At 46.2% G+C, this 22,824-nt stretch overlaps 1 protein-coding gene across 1 annotated transcript in view; it reads right to left on the reverse strand.

The window, feature by feature from the left end:
* The window catches only part of LOC121627413 (interleukin-1 receptor accessory protein-like 1), a 198,480-nt gene that overhangs the window by 23,437 nt on the left and 152,219 nt on the right, over window positions 1-22,824 (reverse strand). Inside the window, exon 6 of the mRNA XM_041966310.1 lies at window positions 1,334-1,466. Coding sequence (XP_041822244.1) covers window positions 1,334-1,466 — 133 coding nt within the window. The remainder of the gene's footprint in view (window positions 1-1,333; window positions 1,467-22,824) is intronic.

Genomic DNA, 22,824 nt, shown 5'->3' on the forward strand with positions numbered 1-22,824 from the left:
TTGGTTTTGTGGCTATAAACAAAACTAATGACATTTCCATCAGCTTCAGCTAGTCTTGTTCATCTCTGTTTGAATTCCATAAATTATAATTGCTCTTGGTTAGTGCAGCTGAAGAGAAGCAGGAAAGAGAGAGAGAGGGGGAGAGGGAGCAGTAAAAGGCCCTGGGCTGGACTCAAATCCGGGCCACTGCAGCAAGGACACAGCCCGAGAACATGGGTCGCATGCTTGAGCAGGTGGGCCGCCGCGGCGCCCCAGTTTGCTCACGGTTAATTTTCATTTAATCAATATAAATATTCTGGATGAGTTCCACATGTCGCGCACTTTGTCCTTCTCTTCTTCCGCTTTTTCCAATATGATCTGAATGTGGCGCGAGCCAAAGCAAAGAGCCCCCACTCTCAGAAAACACTTGTCATTCAGCCAAGTGCTGAATGCAAAGTTGGAATAACCTGAAGCTGTTTTCTGCACAGTCTGGCTTCTCCTGCTCGACATTTCTTGACTTTTCTCCACACGAAGCATCGCTGCTTCAACCACAAAAGAAAAATTCTACTTATTGCAGAGTTCAATAAACTAGAGATCACATGTTTTATATAGCATATATAGCATAGAGAACACAATATAAACTTGTGTTGTTTTTCCTATAACACTTGAACGCATCATGACCTAAAGCGACAAAAGCTCCTCTTTAAAAAATCTGCTTCCTACCAGCCAATTAGACGGCGCTGCTGGATGGTCAACCAGCTTCAGGCAGTGTGTGTGTCTGGCCGTCAGGTTTTCATCCGATTTTGGAGTAAACAGACTGTTTCCAGTGATGGGGGTGAGCCAAAAGATGGAGGTCACCCAAATGGAAATGGTGGAAAACACGGACATTCAATTGGAGATTCCATCTGCTGTTATTGCCTCCGCTCATATTTCCGTGCACAGTAATCACTGATCACTGGTGGAGCGATGCTTGAACTGTGCATATATATTGTGCATGATAAAGAATGCATAGCTATCTACATTATTAAACAGCCACATAAAACATTCATGAAAATCTTTTAAATGATGGCTTGGAAATGAAAAGTTCCTTTTATTGTTCTGTCTGTTGATGTGTGGCCACACAGTTGTGCTAACTGGGTTTAAATAGGTGTTTACTAGTTCAGCCCCGGGGTCATTTACTGCATTTGAAGTACCTCATAAATTTGTTGTAACGTGTTGTTCGAGCTCTTCAGTAACATTAACACGTTTAGAAAATATAAGTATATGAGTATGCCATAGATTTGTCTTATAAATCCCAATCGCCATGGATTAATTAAACCCAAGATCAGCTCAGGTCTGACGCTGGAAGTCTTACTTGATGTCACTCTCCTGGACCCGCTCCTCATCCAGATCCTCGATGAACTTCTCCCCCTTCATCCAGTAGATAAGTGGACTCATGTCTCCGCTGTATCCAAAGAAAGCTCTGCACGTCAGGTTGACAGGACTTCCTGTTGAGGCAAGAGACAGGAAGCGGGAAGAATGTTAGTGGTTTTCATCTCTCACTCATAAATAGCCAGATTTTGTCATCAGTTCCCATGAAGTGATTGTAAAGGGCAACACACACCAGCCACATATGATGCACCCATTGTTTTCTGTAGCACTCCTCACACCCTCACAGATGCATGTTGATGCATTAAGATGCACTATTCTCGCATTTCCCAGCATCACCGAGACGGGAAGTCACCTTGTGGGTTTTGCACCACCATTGAAATCCGCTGTCTTAAATAATTTTTATGGTATAAATAAACAGATGAAAGCTGCGCCGCAAACACTTTTTCCCCCCTTGTGTTATTCCAGCAGCATCCAAGTGGCGTTCGCTGGACGACAGGTGTTGCCTGAAACTTACCTGGCCTGCACGCGGCCAGCTGCAGACGGAAGATCAAAAAAATAAAACATCACAACATCTGTAGTTTTCCACCGTGCCCTCAGGTGGTGGACATCTGGTCAGATCTGATGCTGAATCAGTTAGCACCAGCCCTGAACACCAAGCCTTACATGTGCTTTGTGTTATTACAACAACATTTTATACCCCTCCAAACCTCCATAACGGCCTCCTTGATTGCATCACTTCTGAAAACAGTCCCTCACTCTCCAGAGGTGCCATCTCGAAACACCCCAGACCCTTTTTTTCACTCCCTGACGGCCTCTTTAACTTTAAAACACTCTCTTGAACCCTCTTTTGCGGCAACTTCTCGGCACGGCTGCACCTTCATAAAAGCTCTTGTACTCCTCAGCCGCCCCATTCTCTGTCAGGCTCTACTTTTAAATTTCAATCACTATGTTCTGCAGGAAGTACTTTGGAAAAGTGCAAAAGTACAAAAAAACACACAAAAGCACGGCACAGCTTTTAAGGACGGTGATTTGTACATTTATAGCTGATGTAAAAAAATACTCAATTCAAACTGATTTCTCCCTTTTCTGTGCACACTAAGTAGGAGTTCAAATTGCACATGATCAACTCAATTATACTTGCAGACCCTGACGAGTATTTCTTGTGAAATAAGTCAGGGTCCACTGAGCTGGACCGTGATTAGTCAACCCTCATTCCACAAACTACACAGATGCTATGCACATTGCTTTCAGTGCGCATGTGACCTCGGAACACATATAGATGGAGATAAAAAAAGGGAGATATTTCAAAAAGAAAATGGTTGAAAATCTGCACATTCTGATCCAAGCATGCATGTAAAGAAGCAGGATTTTTCAGGCTGCATTCATTTTACAGTTAGCAGACCCAGAGCAATATTAGCATTCATGTGTTCCACTATTTACTCTGTATTTAGCTGTTGTTTGGTCTTCACTGACTTCTGTCCATTTGGTGCTGGGCAGTTGAGCAGTGAGACTGATGCAAAACATGAAAGTTGCAGGCAATTTCTTCATTTGATCCATCGCTTTGGCAAAATTACTGATCAGTGCAGCTTTAAAGTTTGCATAGAATCTCTGTCACCCACGTCCCACACATGCTGCAGCTTTAATTAGCTAAAATGTTGATTCTGGTGGCAGTACTAGCTGAAGCTGAGGCGGCTGCAACAGAAGCACTGAAAGAAATCCCAGCTAGCAAACGCAAGACTGCAAGAAGACTGAAAAAAGTGGAAGAGAAAGACTATAAAGACATTCGAGGTCATCTTTCTGTACTAGAATGTAGTGTGATGTACAGATAGGCGTCCTGTGATGATGAGAACTGTGAGAACAGAGGGGAAAAGTGCACAGACAACACATATCAACAGACGAGCCCCCTGCCTGAACATCAGCGGGGGTCCTCCTCACCGCTCGGCTCGTTTTAAACACACATCCTATGTGACTGCAGACAGATAAACCTCTTTTAAACCTGTCTTCTCTCTCTGCCGTGGATTAGAGGCCTCTCGTTCTTATCGCATGCACGCCGCAGCCGACGGCGCATCCACGAGTGTGTGGCCTGCGCTGCGACTGGCTCACTGAGGGGAATAAAAGAAGCATATCATCAAAGCCTGGGAATGACTCTGATCCATTAAAAAAAAAAAAAAAAAAAAAGCTGGGGATGATCAAGGGGGCTCCGCCAGTTGTGCGTCCAGGAAGGCAAAAAAGGTGATTCAGCATCTCTTCATTAGCACTCCTTGCTCATTGGCCCTGTGGCGAGGACTCAGAAGTCTGTGAGATGGGAGATAACTGTGGCGTATAATTGGGGACTTGCTAGTTCAAAGATAATAGGGATTTTATTTTACCAAGGCCTGCTCTAATTTGGCCCTCTAGTGCAGTCTAGCAAGCTCAGATGATAGCGAGAACGTTAACAGGGAAAAAAGGCCCTGAGTTAGAGGACGGTTTTGCATTTTGTCTCATGGCTGAAGCAAAATATTGCCCACAGCTGAGAGACAAGGGGTGTGTGTGTGTCTGTGTGCGTGAGGGAGTAAGAGGTAAAGTGTTTTGAGGATACTTGGATCTGTCCGGGACCACACGCACGCACGCACATACAGATATTGCTGTACTTCCCACATTGCTATACTTCCCACTTCCACCAGGGGTCCCTGTGGTGCTGCAAAGCAGGAGGGCCGGTGTGCAGGAGGAGCACATAAAACAACAAACAACAAAAAAAAAAACCCAAAACACACCATTTTGACAGGTGCAGACAACAGTAAAAGGAAACACGGATCTTTTTGTGTGCCACCTTTGATGTCAAGAGGCTTCACCCGTGGATCCGAACAGCATGTTGTGTTGTAGCACTGACAGCTCCACTGCCGTGCCGACAACAGCCGCGGTGTCACTCTCCGAGACTTATTCCACGGGCCTCTTCGTGCATATGACTGCATATCGTTCCCTTAACGACGTCGTGCTAATTTGTGCCGGCTTTGCTGCGAGCAGCTAAGCCTGCGCGGACAGAGGATGCGTGCTCAGTCTGGGAAATGCACCAACAGCCATGCAGGGATTTAAGTGCACAGATTCAAATCCCAACCTCTGGTCTTGGTCAGGGGGGTAAAGTGAGTCTTAATGCGATTGTCTCCTCTCTCTTATCTCCCTTCGCCTCTAAAGCATCTCTCTCAGTAGCTGGGGCTGCAGGACGGAGACGTCAGCAAAGATTCCCGTGGCTAAGCAGACAGACTGGAAGCTATGAAATCGTGAAGCACCGCAGAGGAGCGGAAAGCGAGGGGAAAGGGAGGCAGAGGAGGACAGAGAGTGCAGGCATGTGCGCATTTCTGCATCTGTGTGCATGTGAGTGAGATGTAGGCGAGCGTGAGAGAAAGAGGGCGTATGTTCACGTCAGCGTGGACGTGAAGGAGAAGAAAACTGGGCAGGGGAATCACAAACATGGGAGAGAGCGAACCATTCTTCATGGGGGATTGAAAGACTTCCCACACAGAGTGAATGGAGCATCCCATCGCCCTTGTGCATTGAAGATTACATAGATTACAGATCAGCACATCCGTATGCAGTCCGTGCACCATCCATGTCGAGTTAATCTACCGTGTTTCCCATTCAGATCCAAACAATCCAGCTCTTGAGTGGGGAAACCTTTCTTTCGTTTTTTTTTTTCTCTTTTATGCTTTTAACAGCCTTGAATAAATTAAGCCCTGCAGCGAGCGGGAATAATACTTCAGAGGGAAGAGACTAAGCTTTTCAGAGTTTTTTGGGAAAGGGCATTTGCAATCGTAACAGGAACGAGGACACAAATAGCTTCTGTTTAATGTTTTTGCTGAGATGCGGAGCATTGGAGCTCGCAATTAACGACAAATCATGCTGCACAAGAACAGCACACTATCTAAATTATTGGTTATCTGTGAGCAAATTTGAGTTCTCTGCAAGCTGCCTTTTACACTATATTGATATTAATGGAGGCCGATGGCTGCGAGGAAGATTGAGCAAGACAAACGCATGAAAATCTAAAGACACCGATTTAAGATTTAAAGTTCACTCTTGCAGCTGACAAAAACAATCTTGCTGCTTCTGTTCTGGAGCTCACAATCATATCAAACGGGTGAGAGGTCCGTTAAGTGCTCAGAAAGATGGAAATCTGAATCTGCAACTCCATGACAACTGGGCAAATCTGCTGAGGAAGACTGTGTGGCATGATCAAAAGCTCCAACACAGCAACTACATGGACCTGGTGAGATTTAGTCAGACAGGGAATCTATAGCAAACAGCAGTGAAGCTGTCCTGGAGGCTCACGGTGCTCCAAAACCTGACTGGGGCACTTTATTTGGGGATACATTGAATCTGTGTGTACTCCTAAATTGTATCAAGGTAGAATGTCAAAGGTATTTCTTCAATCATAAAAGGCCTCAGCCTTTTTGCTTTGGACAAGCTAAACAACACATGCTTTTAAAGTGCAACCCAAACCTCTCTGCAAAATGCCAGAATGACATTTCGGTCACTTCTGGCATTGGTGGAAAACTCCTCTTTTCCGCCTTCATCCAGCCGAAATGATATTCCCTCTGCTCTCTAATTAGTCCTTCCTTTAATGCAACAGTCTGGGCTCCGCATAAAAGGACTTGAAGATTGCCCCGTAGCTTGTGATCAGCGGGACAGCGGGCGACTGATCTGGACCGAGAAGAAGCCCAGGAATCGAATCAGTAGATAATGTGATTGTCGACGGCGAAAAGGGTGGTTTCCCAGATTCAGCGGGGCATCTGGGCAGCGTGAAGCGATTCCAGAAAACACTTGTTGTGAGCTCTGAATGAGAGTGTGCGTTATCTTCATCGTCGGCTCCGCGACTTCCAGGCATTGAAGGGTTACACGAGTAATGAAGCAATGCAACTGCAGAGGCTGGGTTGCATCGGCATTGCCAGACGCGGATGTTTAACTGTCTCTCTATTCAGAATTCACTTTGTTTTGTTGATTACAGCCCTTCCAATCATGGATTGTAAGGCAGCCCCCCTCCCCCCCTTGCATATGGTCAATCTCCTTTCATTCATACTTGGCACTGCACCTCATGATTGCTAAGCAGGCAAACTGCTGCCACGGCCCCTCTTGATTTATGCAGGTAAAGCAGTATTTAAAGCGTATTTCTGAATTGTGCAAGCATGTTAATTAACATGCGGCAATCAAATGCTCAACAACGTGTTGTGAAATCACGCTGCAAATGATATAAGGGAGTCCTGTTGAATATTACAGGGCTGTAGGAGACAAGCAGGCTGGGGGGGTTCGGTGAATAGCAAGCCCAATTTGAGCCCTGTGGAACAGAGCATGACATTTGCAAAGATCAACACCCACTCTTTGCATTGATGTTCTCATAACACAATGTTCCTCAGCACAAAAGCACGCCCTATTATTGCCGCCCAATCCAGCGGGGAATCGTTACCAATGTTAAACCTCGTGTTGCTTATAATCTTTGCGTGGAGAAGTCACAGTTGAATTCTCCGAATGAAAAGCTAATTGGACATTAATGAAACACTTAAAGGGTACTTTGGAAAACATTAGACAAATGCCAGGTTGAATGGAGGTTATAGCACAATGTGAAAGCTTTGTGTGCTGCGCCCTGTTGTGTCTTCACTGGTTGTTGTTCTGCATCACTTGTTTCTCGTGTGTCCTGGTGGTCTCTCATCCACCGTCTTACTGATCCAAGTCTATGTCCTGAGACAAAGAAATGGCTGGATCTGGATCTGAATCTTGGATGCAGGTGCAGCTTCCCTCACAGTGTGAAGACAAGCTTTGGATACCAACAGGTCCTGGAAGCTGATTGGGCTCTGCTGCAAGGCTATGCAGACAGAAGAGGGACTCCTGGCGGGCTGATTGCGGAATGACAAAAGCCATCTAATGAATTGCTAAGCAGCACCATGCAGTTTAGCTACTGATGGAGGGCCGGAGAGCTGGGGGGGAAGTGGAAAATGTAGTGGAGAGAGAAGCAAAAGAGACGTAGAGAAAGAAAGAGACTGATTGCTCTGAATAGCAGGCTCCTCGAGGCCTTGCTGGGTCACCTTTGAAGCGTGCCCGCACCCCCAACAGTCCCATTTCCTAGCTGAAGCTCCCCGTGGTTCGATGCTCAGATTGGGCCCACTTTAGCAATACTTCCAATGAGTTTTTCCCTTAACTATCATCCAGGAGAGCTGAAGTATTTTCCACCTCTGGCGTGCTACATGGCTGCAGACCACCTCTACTCCTGTGAAAAGGAGGTTTCCTGCTCGAGGAAGTCTCAGTCTCCATCCAGCCTCGCTCACGTACACTCGAATTTGCTTGTTAGTGATGAAATGTTGTGACTCATGGCAGGAGCACGGCTGACTTTCACGGGCTGCCGAAACTACCAAATGCTATTTCTGGCCCCAGTCTGGCTCATTCGTGACAAATTCCAGCAGTGTGGAATTGTGTTACTCACACCAACGCATGCTAAAACAGGTCAATGCACTCCCAGCGAAGGGAGTATACGAAAAATCTCAGCTTACATTTCAGATGCTGCGGATGGAGTTGCCTTCATGCTGGGGTCAGATGACGCAGTGTCAGTGCAGGATTGACCTGATGCATGGTCATCAGGACTGAAAATGACTGTCAGGCACCACAACTGCACAAAGGAGCCACACTGGGTTCAGGATACGTTAGGAGGCCTGATGGAAAGATTATCATGCAAGTTTTCTCTTTGGGGCATTTTATATCTTTAACAGTGAATGACCTGACAGGAAATGAGAGAAAAAAGGCACAACAACCATTGCAAAACTATGGGCATTAATCTGCTGCAGTAATGGTCTCCATTTGGAACTTGGCTGGAGTGATTTGCTCCCATCCAACCATAAAAGCACAAGTGAGCTCGGGCATGGTGGCTCGCTGTTGGCGTTCCAAAACGACCCCAGCTGTGGACAGGCCTGTAAAGCTTCTCCACGCTATAACCAAGGGGGCATCCGTCATGTTGAAACAGGGACCGAACGGCTGCCGCAAAGTCGGAAGAGACACAATTCACTCTGAGCAACATCCCTGTACAAAACACTGTAGGTTCACATGTTCAGGGGTTCACCAAATCGATTGATGGACCCTATTGCGGCAGAGTGGCCCCTGTCTCCGAAGCCATCAGTAAAAAGAATCTAGTCCCTAAATGGTCCAGTGGAGCAAAGTCACCAGCCAAGATCAAGACAGCTTTCTGTGCTCAGTGAGCGAGAGAGAGAGAGGAGCGAGCACTGCTATATCCATACTCTCTCCTGGGGAGTCTGTGTAATGAAAACAGGACACAGCAGAGTGGTTGGGACTGTAGGTGCTTTTCCCAGCGTTTCAGCAGGGCGCCGTGTTGGATATCTGCAGCGCATGTGAGCCGAATGAACGGGGAAGTCAGGAAACCTGAGTGAGGCGGCGACCTGAAGGGAATGAGTGGAGCGGGTTCGGGGAAAGCTACTGTTACTGATCACCACGAATCAAGCCGGGGGGAGAAAAAAAGGGGAGGCAGGCATTTGAGCTGGTTTGGAAATCATTGCATCACATTTCTCTAGGGGGACGCGGGAAAAGTAGAGAACTGGGTTTACACGGTGTGGCTGTGGCACTCCAGTGGTGGCGACGCATGTTCCCTCAAAAACATGTGGAGATGAGATGCATCAAACTCCCCTTGAATTTTTTCCCCCCAGTTCCAGACGTGCGCGAAAAGCCAAAAGCCTGCTTTGCCTGCAAGCTTTTCAAAGGGATTTCGAGCGAGGCGGCTGCACGTAGATTTTAAAGCAGGTATGCAGCAGCAAATGGTGATTTTAATTATTGATAAAAGCGGCACTGATATTTTTTTCATGTTTACAAAGAATCAAATGAATGTGTAATGTGAAATGCGTCGCCTGCTGTGACAAACATCAATATCACACGACTCTGCGCTCCTCTGCGGAGTCGTTCGAACCTCCTCCTCGGGTCATTATTTTGGTTTCATCCGCTCGCCGGCCTCGCATTCGCCGGCTCCTTCAGCAAAAAGCTCTGATAAACCCACGGCGCGCCACATGTCCGCCAGCAAACAGCGGACAGACAAAACGAGCAGCTAGCTGTTGAACAAAGTCAAACTCAGCGAGCTGAAGACCAAACGAAAAGCCGGAAGGTCTGTCTGTCTTACGCTCCTCCACGTCTGCTGGGTGTGTCAACATGCAACCGTTTGTGTTTTCATGCTTGTTCTGCACTTCCTTTGCCCCAAAGTGGCAAAAACAAAGAAAAACAGTCATAGCAGCTTTATCTGTCGACAGTAATTCTGATTAACTGATTAATTGTGTATAAAATAGTGAAAACATGAACAAAAGTTGGCTTTTTCTGTCAATTTCGGTCTTGTTTGACTTACTGTTTCAGTGGTTTATAGGTACATTGTCAAACAGCATATCAGCTTTTTTGAGTGCTCCATTTATCTGCGTCCCTCTTCATTGTTCATTCTTTTTTCCGAATTGCGCCTCACCTCCTCCCGCCGTCGTCTCCTCCCTCACCTTTCTCCCGCCTCTCTCGCGCCTTGCAGCGTGTCTTCTGAGAGCCTCGCGCATAAACAGGTTTCTGTAATGAGCGTGCGAAGCAGGACGGGGAGAAACAATGGGACTGTGTGACAGAGGGGCCGCGAGGAAGAAGAGACTCCGCAGGAAGGACGCTGAGGGAAAGGTTAAAGCTCTGGTGGGAGCAGGCGTCATCTACACGGCGTCCTGCTGCTTTCTCCCTGTCCGTCATGTTCACAGGAAAACACAGTGTGAGATGTCTGCCTTTGTGTGTGTGTGTGTGTGTGTGTGTGTGTGTGTGTCTGAGTGGCACTCTGGTGGTTCAGGATATGTGGGCTGATTTGTGTCACCTCTGCTTCTGTCCTTCCAATTTGCATGAACACGTGGAGGTAATTAAATTCATGTTCACATGTACAAAGAGGGCATTTTGGGCCATTCGGGTACCGTCTTGTTCCAAGTCTGGCAACAATGTAAAACTGATAATGTGTATTTAATAAATACATGATGAGAGAACATGCTTAAAAACCCTCCACGCATCCAGCTGGATAAATTACCATAAGATTGACATGAGCGTCTGGGGACGACAAAATGTCACCATGATAGGAAATATCTGCCGTGAAAAAAAGGCGACACGAATTCTCCTTGGAGGGGGCGGGCGCTGACACGACTGGTTGAATGGTGCCTTTGCAAAAGAAAAGATTTTAATGTTGTAAGGTCGGGGGTGGGGGGGGGGGTGGGGGGGTGGGGATTGTTGAATGTCAGATCGCCACCAGAATGAAATCAGAACCTTGTGAACGGCTACCTTGAGCAAATAACCTTTGAGGCGCACTCTCCAATGACCTGATATACGGGGAATCACATTTAACGCCAGTCAGAAAGAATAAACCCTCGGAGTCCATAGCTCACCCTCTGATTATTCAGAAATACATCTCAGCTTGGACTGTGGATAATCGAATTGATTTCCTCGTTCCCACCCACGACTCCTTGCTGCAGTATATTTTCCTTATTAAGCACTCTGGTGGTCCGACCACTCTCTTGCACGGTTTGTGCTGCAAGCAGCGGACGGCGTGCACGCACAGATGGTGGAATAAAGCAATTAGACGGGACACTTTGACAATTTTGAGAACACGAAATTATCCTAATTTCTTGTAATCTTGTTTCGTGAAACATTACGTGCGGAAATGTGGTTTGATTTTGACTGAGGGGAGCCTGCTGCGACGCCATTTAATTTAAAAGTTCTTCCTTATCAGGGCGAGCATCTCTCTAATCCAAGGCCGCTCCTCTCTGATCCTCTGTGCCAGACTGAGAACACACGAGCCAGACTGCTGGAGCCCCGAATCTGTGGTGTCCTGATGGCTGTGAAGTTTGCATGCACCGCTACCAAGCCGTCGCTTTATTATCCCCACTCTTCCCTCCTAAAGGTGACATTTGTCTAACTGTTCAATCCAACCAAACACAGTGCAGCAGTTTGGGACCTATTCAGCTTTATAGTCCCGCTTTACAGTAGGTGTGCGCTGAATTTTGAATTCAGATAAGAAATGGCACGTCTTGGAACTGCTGCGCACTGAACCCCCCTCGCCATCCATTTAATTAAAAACAATACAATAAATTACAAGCAGTGCTATCAAGAAGTGGGAGGGAGGGAGTGAGAAGAGGAAGTAACTGGAGGCAAAGTAAATTATGACCTGATGCCGGAAAACATTATAAAAGGGGGGATATCATGGTGTGCGCATAAATTAAAGTGTGCAAGTGCTGATCTGTCAATCATGCGCTGTTCCCTGAATGCAACAGTGGGGGGCTGGGAATTAACATGCAGCCATATTTCATGGTTTATGTCATGCTTTAAAGACCACAAAAATGCAGATTTGTGCTTACATGATGAACAAGACGTTTCCGAACATACGTGGTCTGGCCCAGTGGAAAAACACACAGTGACCTTTCAGTGATGGAATTATAAGATACAAGAGGCAGAGTAATGAAGATGTGGTCTGATATGAAAGGAAAATCACCCCCGCAGTGCCCAAAATTGCAAAAAGCATGTCTTTTTAACACAGTGACGTGATCCACGCTCGTCACCGAAAGCCCTTTATCGCTGTTTGCAGCCACCACGTTTCCCCACCAAAACAGACTGACAAACATCTGTTGTAATCTGTAAACCAGCAGGCACATTAGGAGCTTTTGGGCTTATTCGCTTCATCCACTGTTCGACTAGTAGCTCCTCTACTGTACAGACTTAAGCAGCGCTCCCAAATCCACCGTGTGATCGGCGCTCAGCGATAATCCGCAAAATATCGCAAATGCTGTATCAGCCCGATTTCCAATAAAATCAGAAATAATGCAACATATCAGATGCTCTGTACATGCCCTTATAATCCATTCAGATGAGGCTTTGAGGCAGAGTGAAATGAGCAAAAAATATTTTTTTTCAATTTCGGCTGAAGGTGTTTAAGTGTTATGTGCTAGAATGAAAGGGAATTAAACATAAATCTCAGTCATAAAAAGTCATGCAATCTTATGAAAACAGTTGCAGAATGTCTTCTGTGGCTCTGGAGGTGCTTCATCAAGTCTGCAGTTGCATTATGGGAGTTGTGGGATCCAGCATTTTCGGAGCTTGAGCCATACTGGGGAATAAAAGTCATCTAGTTTAAAACTCTGTCTCAAGCAAGTGCCAAACTTTATGAAAGTGCAATACATTTGGAAGGAAACTGGATGTTCTCATGACAATAGTTAAATAAAAGTATGTGATATCATCAATGATATCGGAGCCAATACTAATAATCCCAAGTTCCAGCACCAATAAAATGCTTTTTGGATATCCTAGTTTGTGGAACATAAACATATTTGAACCTGTTTTCCTGATGACAAATATGCAAAAGTGCAAAATGCATCAGTTTAAAATAATTAAATTCCACCTAATAAAAGTTTCCTGAATTTCCTGAAGTTAGGAAGTAAAGTTTTGCCACTTGTTGACACATTTAGTCCTGCACAGAATCACAAGTCCAACACTCGGCCCTAAAAATAAGTGAAAAGCAAGAAGAGTGCAAGCTGACATGAGCGTCTGGGAATGACTTGAGTCACTGTTCATGAGTATTATGACAAAAGTGTGTGTGTGCGTGCGTGCGTGCATGTGTGTGGCGCAGGAGGGGTGGGGGCGCACGCGGGCAGCATACTGATGAGTTCCCAGCATGCGCCGATCAAATTACACCACCTGCCTCTCTTCCCCCTCGCTTGTCTTTCAGTCAATCTCGCCTGTTGGCCCTCCGCTACCTCGCTTCGCTCTCTGCAGGTAAACAACTCGGCTGTTCCACAGAGTGATGCTTCTGACCGGCTGCTGCCACAGTATTTGAATTCTTGATGACCTCGGGGCCTTGCCTCGACTGGAGGATAGCTATCAGATGCACCTCGGTGGATGTTCTCAATCAGACATACAGCGGCTTAAACATACTCCCCTGCTCTTTCTATACTTTCTATTCCTGTTAGCCAGAAAACGACGTGGACCTGTATCCTCTTATTTTCGGGAGAAACTGTGTCTGGAAGCTTCTGGATCGCAACAAGTCGCATTTTAAATGAAAACTTTAAAAACCGTCTCTGCTCACTCAGTCTGACCATTTCATTTTCATCTCGGTCATCTCTGTCCTGATATCTAACGGAACTAAAAGTGTTTGATATTAAGTAATTAAGACAGGATGAAATTTTTAAAAAGTCATTAGAATAAATAAATAAATATATAATGTGAGCATGAATGAATGAGAACTTGAAATGTTTTACTATCCTCATTCTTTTCACAGCAGCAGAGCTCACTGCAAGTCAGTTTCATGTCATTGCAGCAGGTTTTATTTCAAAACGTCCTTTTTTTTTTCAATATAAGAACACACTGTATTATTTTGCATTGTTGAAGCGGAGCCCCTGCAGAAGTTCGAGACCCCCCCTGCCCCCCTGAGGCTGCGGGGGTATATACTTTAAAACCCAGCTGCTAGTGCCACTGGCGCACCTCGTTCACATCACTTAGACGAAGCGACTCAGGGATGATGTAAATTAAACCTCATGAAGAGAATAAAGCAAAGTGAGACGAAGGGAGATTAAACAAGACTGAGGGTCTGCAGCGATGCTAGCGGCTCTGTGAGGCTGAGCTAAATGCTAACGTCAGAATACCAGCATGCTCACAATCACAATAAAACTGATGTTTGCAGGTAAATTGTTTATAATGTGAACCATCTTCGTTTAATGTGTGCTAATTAGCAACACAAAGTTAGCATCTAACGCCTCGCTGAAGGCTCTTTGCTGAATGCGATGTGAGCCGAATAAACAAGTGAAATGTGCGTCTGTTCCCCGCTTGACTTGAAAACTTTTTTTCTTTTTTTGGAAAATGCTCACAAAAGTTTGGAGGATTTCTCATCGGGGAACCATCTGTACCATCTGGATCTTGTAGATGTTGAGATATTTCACTGGATAAACAAAAATGTTGACCTTCTGTTGGCACTGGATGAAAAGCGAAGGGGATCAGCAAAATCAGTGCACTTAATCCTCTGGACACTGACTGTTGGGATAAAATTTCACCGTAAGCCATCCAATAGTTTTTTTGGGATATTGTAGTCGGTGGACCGGGCGAGCGTGCCACCAATGTTGCCATCCCTTGAGCCAGAGCGGCTGACAAACTAGACTTTACTCTCCTCCTCTAAAAGAGAAGTGAAAGAAGGAGGGATGGAGCGAGACAGACTGAGTTAACGCAATAGATCGATCAAGAGAGTGAGACAGCCTGAGTGAGAGAAGAAAGAGAATCCATAAAACACAGATTATGCTTCCTAAACCGGTCGAAAGAAGAATCTTTAATATCAGTTGCTGTGCGATAACACTGACGTGCAGAGCGGAGGCAGACTCCTGCCGAGTCTGGGACACCGAGGTGTTGCTCTGAATGCCGATTGGCTCGGAGCGGGGCTGGACAGCGGGGTCGAGGTCAACCGCTTTCAGGGGCGAGGCGCAGCGGGGCTGCTTGACCCGGAGGTGGAGGCAGAGATGAGGTGGAGTCAGGGCGCAGGAGGAAAGTAAGTGGGCACAGCTGTTCCAGTGGCTGCACTGCGGGATTTTTTTTTGTTTTTTTTTTAAGATGGAGCGAGGTAGATCATGCGTCACCTCTTCAGGGGTCTGTCGCATTGACGGCCTCAACTAATGGTTTTTTAAAAATCATTTAATCTCTAGTCTAGTCTGTAAAATGTCAAAAAAAATATTCACTTTATAGTGCTCCTGAACAAGGAGAAAAGCCCACTTGTGAAGCAGGAACAAGCGAATATTTGCCATCTTTGCTTTAAAATTGACTAAACAACCAATTATCAAAATTCATTTTCTGACAAGTGATTAACTAATGGAGCCACAAATTGTTTCAGCACTAATTGCACCTCTCTTGCTTAAGCAAATGATTATAAAGGTTAATAAAAAACACCCCAAAGCTGATAATGTGGGCACTGAATGAAATTATAATAATAATAATAATAATGAAAACAAACAAACCTGCAAACACCCAATGTGTTACAGTCCTGTTACTGGGCGGCGACCTTTCAATGCTGCGAGCTAATAAGCTGCATGTGAAAAGAAGAGGCACCTTTGAAGGCATCAAAAGGACAATGTACAAGCATCGAAAACAAGAGGCTAAACTAGCATGGTGCAGCCCTGATCTGAGGCGGGGGGGTGGGTGACTGGGGGCTGGGGGTTAATCTGAGGCTGGGCAGTGAGGCAGTAATGCCAGAGCTCATGGGGAATTACTGCGGAGATTTGGAGGAAATCTGCTGGCAGCAATTTCCCTGTCGCTTTTATTAGCCTAGATGTGCAATTTGCTGCCGGCTGCTTTAATATGACAGGCTACGTCTTGCTCGTGTTTTTAACCCCGCACACGCACGCACGCACACACATGCACAAGCCGGGTGGTGAGTCAAGTTTAGAGATGCGCGGAGAGAGAAAGGAAAATGTGTCACTGTATGTTTGTTATGTAACCCAATCTGATACTGTACTCCCCCCCACAGGGCAGTTCCTCATGTGCTTGCCCTGCAGTTCACAGGTCACACACTGGGATTAAGTGTCTTGCTTAAGGGCACTTGAGCAGGGTGAACTCTTGTTTTTAGCCCCTGATCCACACACGGCCTCTCTGCTTTGTTTCGGCTGCCAGGCATCACAACCTGTTTGTGTGTGTGTGGTGACAAATCGTATCTGTACCGACCCATATACCCCTCACCTCCCCTTAGGATGCATGCACACATCAAAGCATCCCCCAGGCAACATGCTATACGTGCACCTAAGCACATATTGTCTGTTTTCCCGTCACACTGTCTCTGTCCAGGCCCACAGGCCATCTGCTGTTTAGTATGTAAAGGATACGGAGGTGACCGACGCTGAACGTGCAGAGGGGAGCTGAAAACATACTCTCACAGCTGATTGTAAGACATCATGTCCAAAACGGAGGGGAAAAAAAGCAGCAGGGTAACCAGGTGCGACTGTTCCTGCAATAATATTCAGGACCTGCTGACTTGCTTAAACATTACTTGTAGGAAAGTCAATAGCTTCAGATAGAGAAGCATGCTGGAGCTTAATTACTAAGTATTGTGTCTTGCTGAGTGCTTCAAATTAAGTTTGTTTCATTCAAAGCAAACACTGAGCGCAGTGAATTATTACAGCGTGTGAAGACGTGAACGCACAGAGGGTGCAAAGCACATGCGCCGCACCCTCGTTCTGATTGCCGCATCTCATTAGGCGAGCAGGCAAACAGCAACGAAACCCGGCGAGCCCCCTGCGTTCGCCTCTTATTGCTGAGGGGGAAGCCGGGGACGCTCGGCGGGGCTGAGGGAGCGTCGCGCGGGAGCCGTGCGAGGACGAGTGGGAGAGAAGGTGGGAGGAAGAGGAGCTGTTTCAATCAACAGCGGCTTTGGGTTCTGATCCCGAGTCGGAGTCGGCGCGAGTAAGTGCAGATAGAAAGACGGGGAACGGTAAAGACGACACACATGAAAGTTTTAGCCGGATCATGTATTTACATTCTCTGCTCGCTGCCATTCAAATACTACAAAATCTCTGCTGGCTTCATATGTGACTCTTAAGATTTGGGGTTATATTGGTTGGATTTTGTCAAAATAAGTAACCAGTGTACAAAACTGCTGTGTGAGTTGTATAAGAGGGAATCGCTATGTGGTCATGAAGTCACATGTGGTCGAGGCAATAACAGGTGAAGCTCTGACCGTGATGCACGTGTGCGGCTCTGCAATAAAGCCAAACCTGGGGCCAAACATCCTAACCGGCCCCCAGCATTGGGCCCCCAGGCCATAGCATTCAGGCGTCGGTCCAACAGCTCTGGACTGACTTCATGAGGACGCCTCCGACATCTCAAACCGTGTGTGTTTGTGTCGACGCATTCACATTCACATTCACATCCACATGCATCCTGCCCAAGTCTGAGTCTTCAGGAGCGTGCTGCTCCGCGGGGTAGTGTCTGATGCGACCACACATCTTTGGGACCCAACGAAACATTCAACAAGCAAGCTGTCTAAATCAGAGGGAACCAATTAAGAAAGCAATGGGTGGTAAACACAGTCAAAGGCAACATGGCTGCCATCGAAACCCATCTTCAAGGCAGAATTCTTGAATACCTAAAAAAGAATTTGCTGTTTGTTTTTTTTGATACGCAGACAAGAATCACACTGTGTGTGTGTGTGTGTGTGTGTGTGTGTGTGCGTGTGTTGACACACTGGAGGAAGCATCCGACTGGATTTTAACAAACAGCAGTTGCTGAGAGGATGTTTCCCGCTGTGACGAGCCTCTTGTTTTTTTGCGCAGATTTCACACACGCCGGTTGTTGAATCTGAATATGTACGAGGAGGCAAGCTGGATTCCAGTGGAGCAAGACACACACACACACAGCTGCGTGCATGATTCTGATTTTCTCTGTGGACGAGGCGAAGTGAAAAATCAGAATTCGCTGTTCAGGTGTGTATTATACAGAGAGTTTAATAACAGAAATGGTGGTTTTGTTAAATACTTTGCTTAATGCACAGGCTGCTGCACTGGTGCAGGAAAATAATACCTCTAATGGCTGCCAAGGGATTCAACGGTTGAAAATGTTCCAATAAAGTGATGATTTTGCCATTCTCTCTTTCTATAATGGAAAAAGGTGAGACTTTGTTCACATGCTCAGTCACGCAGATCCAGTTATTCACTCTCCTCTGTGGACGGTATTTTTCTGTTCTGAGGTAAAGCCCCTGAGGGACATTGCACAGGAAAGTGCCTGTTTGGCATTCTTTGGTCAAAAATGTGGCGTTAGAGGGGGAAGAAAAAAAAAAGGAGCATCACAGAAGAGGTGGCATACCTTGAGGGACAGAGCTAATGAAGCAGGTAATGAATGAACCTGCTTCCTAAAACATCAGCTAGCACAGCTGGAGCGTAATGGACTGCAAAAACAAATGAGTCACTCATCAGGTAGGCTGTGTCTCGCCCACCGATGTTGTTGGCGTAACGACCAGAAACTATTAGTGTCCAACTCATTATAAAAGAAGACAAACAACTCTTTGACAAATAGAAGCAAAGGGGCGGGTGATTATGAAGCGGTTGCAGACCTTTTTTTTTGGATGGAAATGGAAAAAAATGAGTCATTTTTGCAATCATGTTCTTGGAGAAATTGGAGTGAGTCAAACCTGCATTGGTGTGCTATCTGAATGGGCCAATGTGTGTGTGTGCGTGTGTGTGTGTGCGTGCTGGCACTCCATCGGGATCCTCCAGACCTGGTTCTCCACACGAGCTGCCATTGGTCGTTTAAGGCTAATTCTTGAATCAGTATTATGTTTAGGGAATAAATAGAGTTTATTCAAGTCATGCAAACAAATTTTATGCAATACTACTACACTTCCCATAATGCAACTCCATAGCAGCTTCTCCTCCAGAGCCACTAAAGACGGTTTTTCTCCCCAAGATCGAGAACATATGTTTGTAACATGTTTGTAGTAATACAAACATGCAGTGCGTGTATCTGAATACATGCAGTTACTCTCCTAGCAGCCAGGCCGATTCATCACAGGTGAAACGGAGTGGCATGTCGCCTCCCTACTGGCCCGGTCCTGTTGTCCTCTGGTGTCCCGCTGCCCCCGCTCTTGGCCAGATACGGCTCACCCGCCTGCTCCCCTTCTGGCCCCAGTTATGCCCCATCAAGCTGGGGAGCCACAGCGAGGGGCCTGGACCTCCAACACCCCTGCCTGAAGGATATGTGTGTGTGTATAGCTGTGGACCTTAAGGGCGTTTCCGCGTCTATCAGCACAGCCCCCGCTGAGGGTGACACCTGCGAATAACAGTTTAATAGCTGAGTTATGTCTCTGGCCTCCTCCCTGGCTGTGCAGGGGCGGCCTGGTGGGGCATGAGGCAATTGAAAAGCCTTTTCTCTCTTTAGTGTAATCACGCGGACGTGTCCATACACACACATGTACACTGTAGGTGTTTTTTTTTTGTACATACAAACACACTGATGTGAGCTGATAAAACAGTCAGGAGGCTGTAAAACTGGGGCAGAAGAGCCAGCCGACGAATGGGCTTATACGTCATATATCTTCAAACTCCACCTGCTCCTAATGCTAATGTTTCCCCTTCCATTACAGGGATGTGTGGGAATCATACCGTGCAGTACAGTGCAGTCTCAAGCTGTGCAACGCCTGCAGACGAAACAGCTTCATTGTGGCGGTGAACATCCCGGGCTGGAGCAGAAAACCGCTCCTGCCTGCGCCGAATATTGATTCTGCAATCTGATGAAGTGTTTCTATTCATAGAGCCCTCTGATTATCCGCCCAATGACATTATCAAACAGCCTAAGTCAACCGGACTCAAATTCAAGAGATGCTGGAGGATAAATATTTAAAAGTGTGAAATTAGAGATTTTCAACGGTAAATTGGCCACAGAGGCGCGCGCAGCTGAGCAGAGGCAGGTTTGCTCCTGTTTAGTTTCTGCTTGCATCTGTGTCTCCGACCGGGCCGACCTCATAAATAAGCATTTTTAGCCAATGCACATGCAGCAGATATTTTATCTGTGAGTACACAAAGTTTAAATTGCCCTTTCTGTCAGCGTGTGAAACTTTGTTGGGGGGATTTTAACTGGTCCCGAAGATACAGAACACCGAGCGCTCCTCAGAGAACCGGGGGGGATCAGTGAAGATGTTACAGCGAACCTGCTCGGAGGCTGAATGAAAGTAATGAAAACCTAAACCGCATGTTATGAAATCTAAAAAACACACCGACTCTTCTCAGCGACTGAGAAAACGATTACCTCGAATCAAATCTCCGGCAGAGTTCCTGTCTTTAAGAAAATAAAAGGCATCTGCCACCTCCTTCCCACATAAAATCTCTCCCATTACGGAGATAATATTCTACTTGATTGATCCAGTCTCTCTCTTGCCCCACATCAATAGATACTGTGTGTAATTCTCCTCGTTAACTCCAGTGATCTTGAAGTGATGCTGCAGCCAAAGTCTTCCAACTGCTCCCCTGACTCCATTCCTGAGGACTGAGAGGAGCTTTTGCTGCCTTTCAAACCAAACATCCTGTAATAAACGTGCAACTGTGGGTGAACTCTGTGCGGCAGTTTGACATGTTAACCACATATACTTTTTTTATTGTTTGCAGGGAGCTTTATTTTGAAAGCCTAACTTGATTGAGAAGTTCCTGAGTCAAACTGATAACCAGGACAAGAAAATGTGTGCACATCACTCCTGTGACAAGACAACCACGGGAAACTGGGCTTTCAACAATGGAGAAGTAGAAGAAGAAATAATAGCAATGATAATAAAAAAAAACATGCTTTCTTCGCTCCCAGAACAATGCATAATCAGCTGTAACATATTACTCATACATATTAACCACTGGCTATAAACTGAAGAGACCCCTCAGCTCATCAGGAGTCAGGTCTCATGACTGTACTTACAACAGAAGCTGAATCAGTTAAAGCTGCATTTAACCGTTACAGTCGTCGTCTCTGGAACAAACTGCGTGATGATATAATGATGTCTTGCACAGCAAATGCAATACTTCACTTTCTCATTTTGTGCATATTTGTGTGCACGCTGTATGTATATTTAGCTGTGCTGTTTTCTGTGTGGGTCAGCGGGAGCTTTCAGACCAAAACCTTCTCGTGTGGTTCAGACTAACCTTGCTGCAATTTGCTGCTTGCCTCAGTTTGTAAAATAGGAAGTCTGGCGGTGTGGCGTTCTGCTTGCGGCTCGAGGTTACATTACCAGCTACTAACATAACAGAGCTGTGTGGAGGTGAACCGCTGGCGGTCGAGTTGCATCATGCAGGCAGTAGCTTTTCACAACAAAGACGAATGCAGGGAATAGAAAAGAAATGTCTGGTTCTGTCACATCAATTCTTATACTTCTGACAATGTTAAAGGAGTGCAATGCGTAAGTGACAGAGGACTCTCAAAACTTGAACTTCAGACCAAACAAAAACATCAGGACTCCTTGAAAAGCAAAGGTCCTAGTTTGGTCTCAGCACTGGCAAATGAGGCAACGACCCACCCCCTCAGCCTCAGAAGGCTCAATAACAACAACATAAGCGTGTCCATATCGCCGCTTTCTCTGGCATAAAAGCTCTGGCAGAGAGCTGGGATGAAGCGCTCGTGCAGTCAGAGAGAGAGAGAGACCAAAGCTCTGAGGCTGCTGTTTCAAAATCAAACAATACTAACCAGAACACTCATATAAGAATGTAGCATGAATGAATACCGCTGAATTACGCTTCCTCGCGTAATCCCGCACCAACTTCGACTGACCGTGGGAGGCCAACAGAAATGCTACAAGCTGTCCTAAACAGTCGGTGGGATGTGACTTATTAGTGCGTTTGTCCTAAGCCGCGCTCCTCCCTGCCTCACATGTTGATCTGTGAGGATTTACCCCTGAAGTCCAGCTTTGTGACGAGGATTAGCTTGAATTAATAATAATGAGAGTGTGACTCATCTTGCTGCGCGCAGGATAATGGGCTCTCTGGCATTTGCCTGCATGATTTCGGCTTTCTCAAGCAGTCAGACAGACATCGGCGTGCGGACTAAAGAGACAGAATGCTGGGCTCACCCATCTTCCGCTTTGCATGGAAAGAATATCCATCCAGCGGCCTAATTATTACTGACAGATGGATGGCAGGGTCACAGCAGATGCACCCACTTAGTACTAAAACCACCACTGCACCAATTGATCTTGATGTTCTTGTAATGTTAAAACCTTAGAGGGCTGAAATGAGAGTGGCAGCAGTGAATAATGGCGGCGGAGAGAGAGAGGGGAGCAGATAGCACGCTGGCCGAGCAGACTAATTAGCAGGGAGAGAATGAGTAAACTGGAGGAATGAAATGGGTTTGATAGCTAATCACAAAATCTTGTGATTTCCAGCGAGCGATAATAACCCTTGGTGATTTCTCCAAGCTGCGCGTTCCTTCCATGGAAGACAGAGAGGGGAAGCAGTGGGAGTGCTTCTTTGCATCTGTCAGCCGTGGGAGCTGAGTGGCGTTCATCCTCCCCTCCGCTTTCACCGGCCTGGTCAGTAAATCACAGCCTCTTTCTTTCTTTTTTTTTTTTTTTTTTTGCCTTTCCTGCCTTCTGCTGAGGTCAGCTCAGAGCGGTCCAGACGTAAGGAGGAGGCATCCATCACCTTTTTATACGTCCAAAGCCTCGGCCGCTTAATGCAGCCTGAGATAGAGCAGAAGACAATCCAATCAGCCGGCTGAGATCCAATCCCGCCACGTTCCCGTGATTCCGCTATTTTCGGAGGGGAAAATGCAGAGAGTTGCAGAAAGGGGGCTTTTGGAAGACAAGAAAAGAAAAAAAAAAAGAAGATGCAGAGACAAAAACAGTAGCTGCGCACTGCCTGGGTCGATACATTTGGGATAGATAGAGGTAAGTATGGGCAAGCCGAGCACAATGTTTGTTGAGAGGGAAATAATTTCCCAGGAGAGCGTCCTTTAAAGTGACTGTGATTC

The sequence above is a fragment of the Chelmon rostratus genome, chromosome 24, assembly GCF_017976325.1.
Source record: "Chelmon rostratus isolate fCheRos1 chromosome 24, fCheRos1.pri, whole genome shotgun sequence".
Classification (NCBI taxonomy): Eukaryota; Metazoa; Chordata; class Actinopteri; order Chaetodontiformes; family Chaetodontidae; genus Chelmon; species Chelmon rostratus.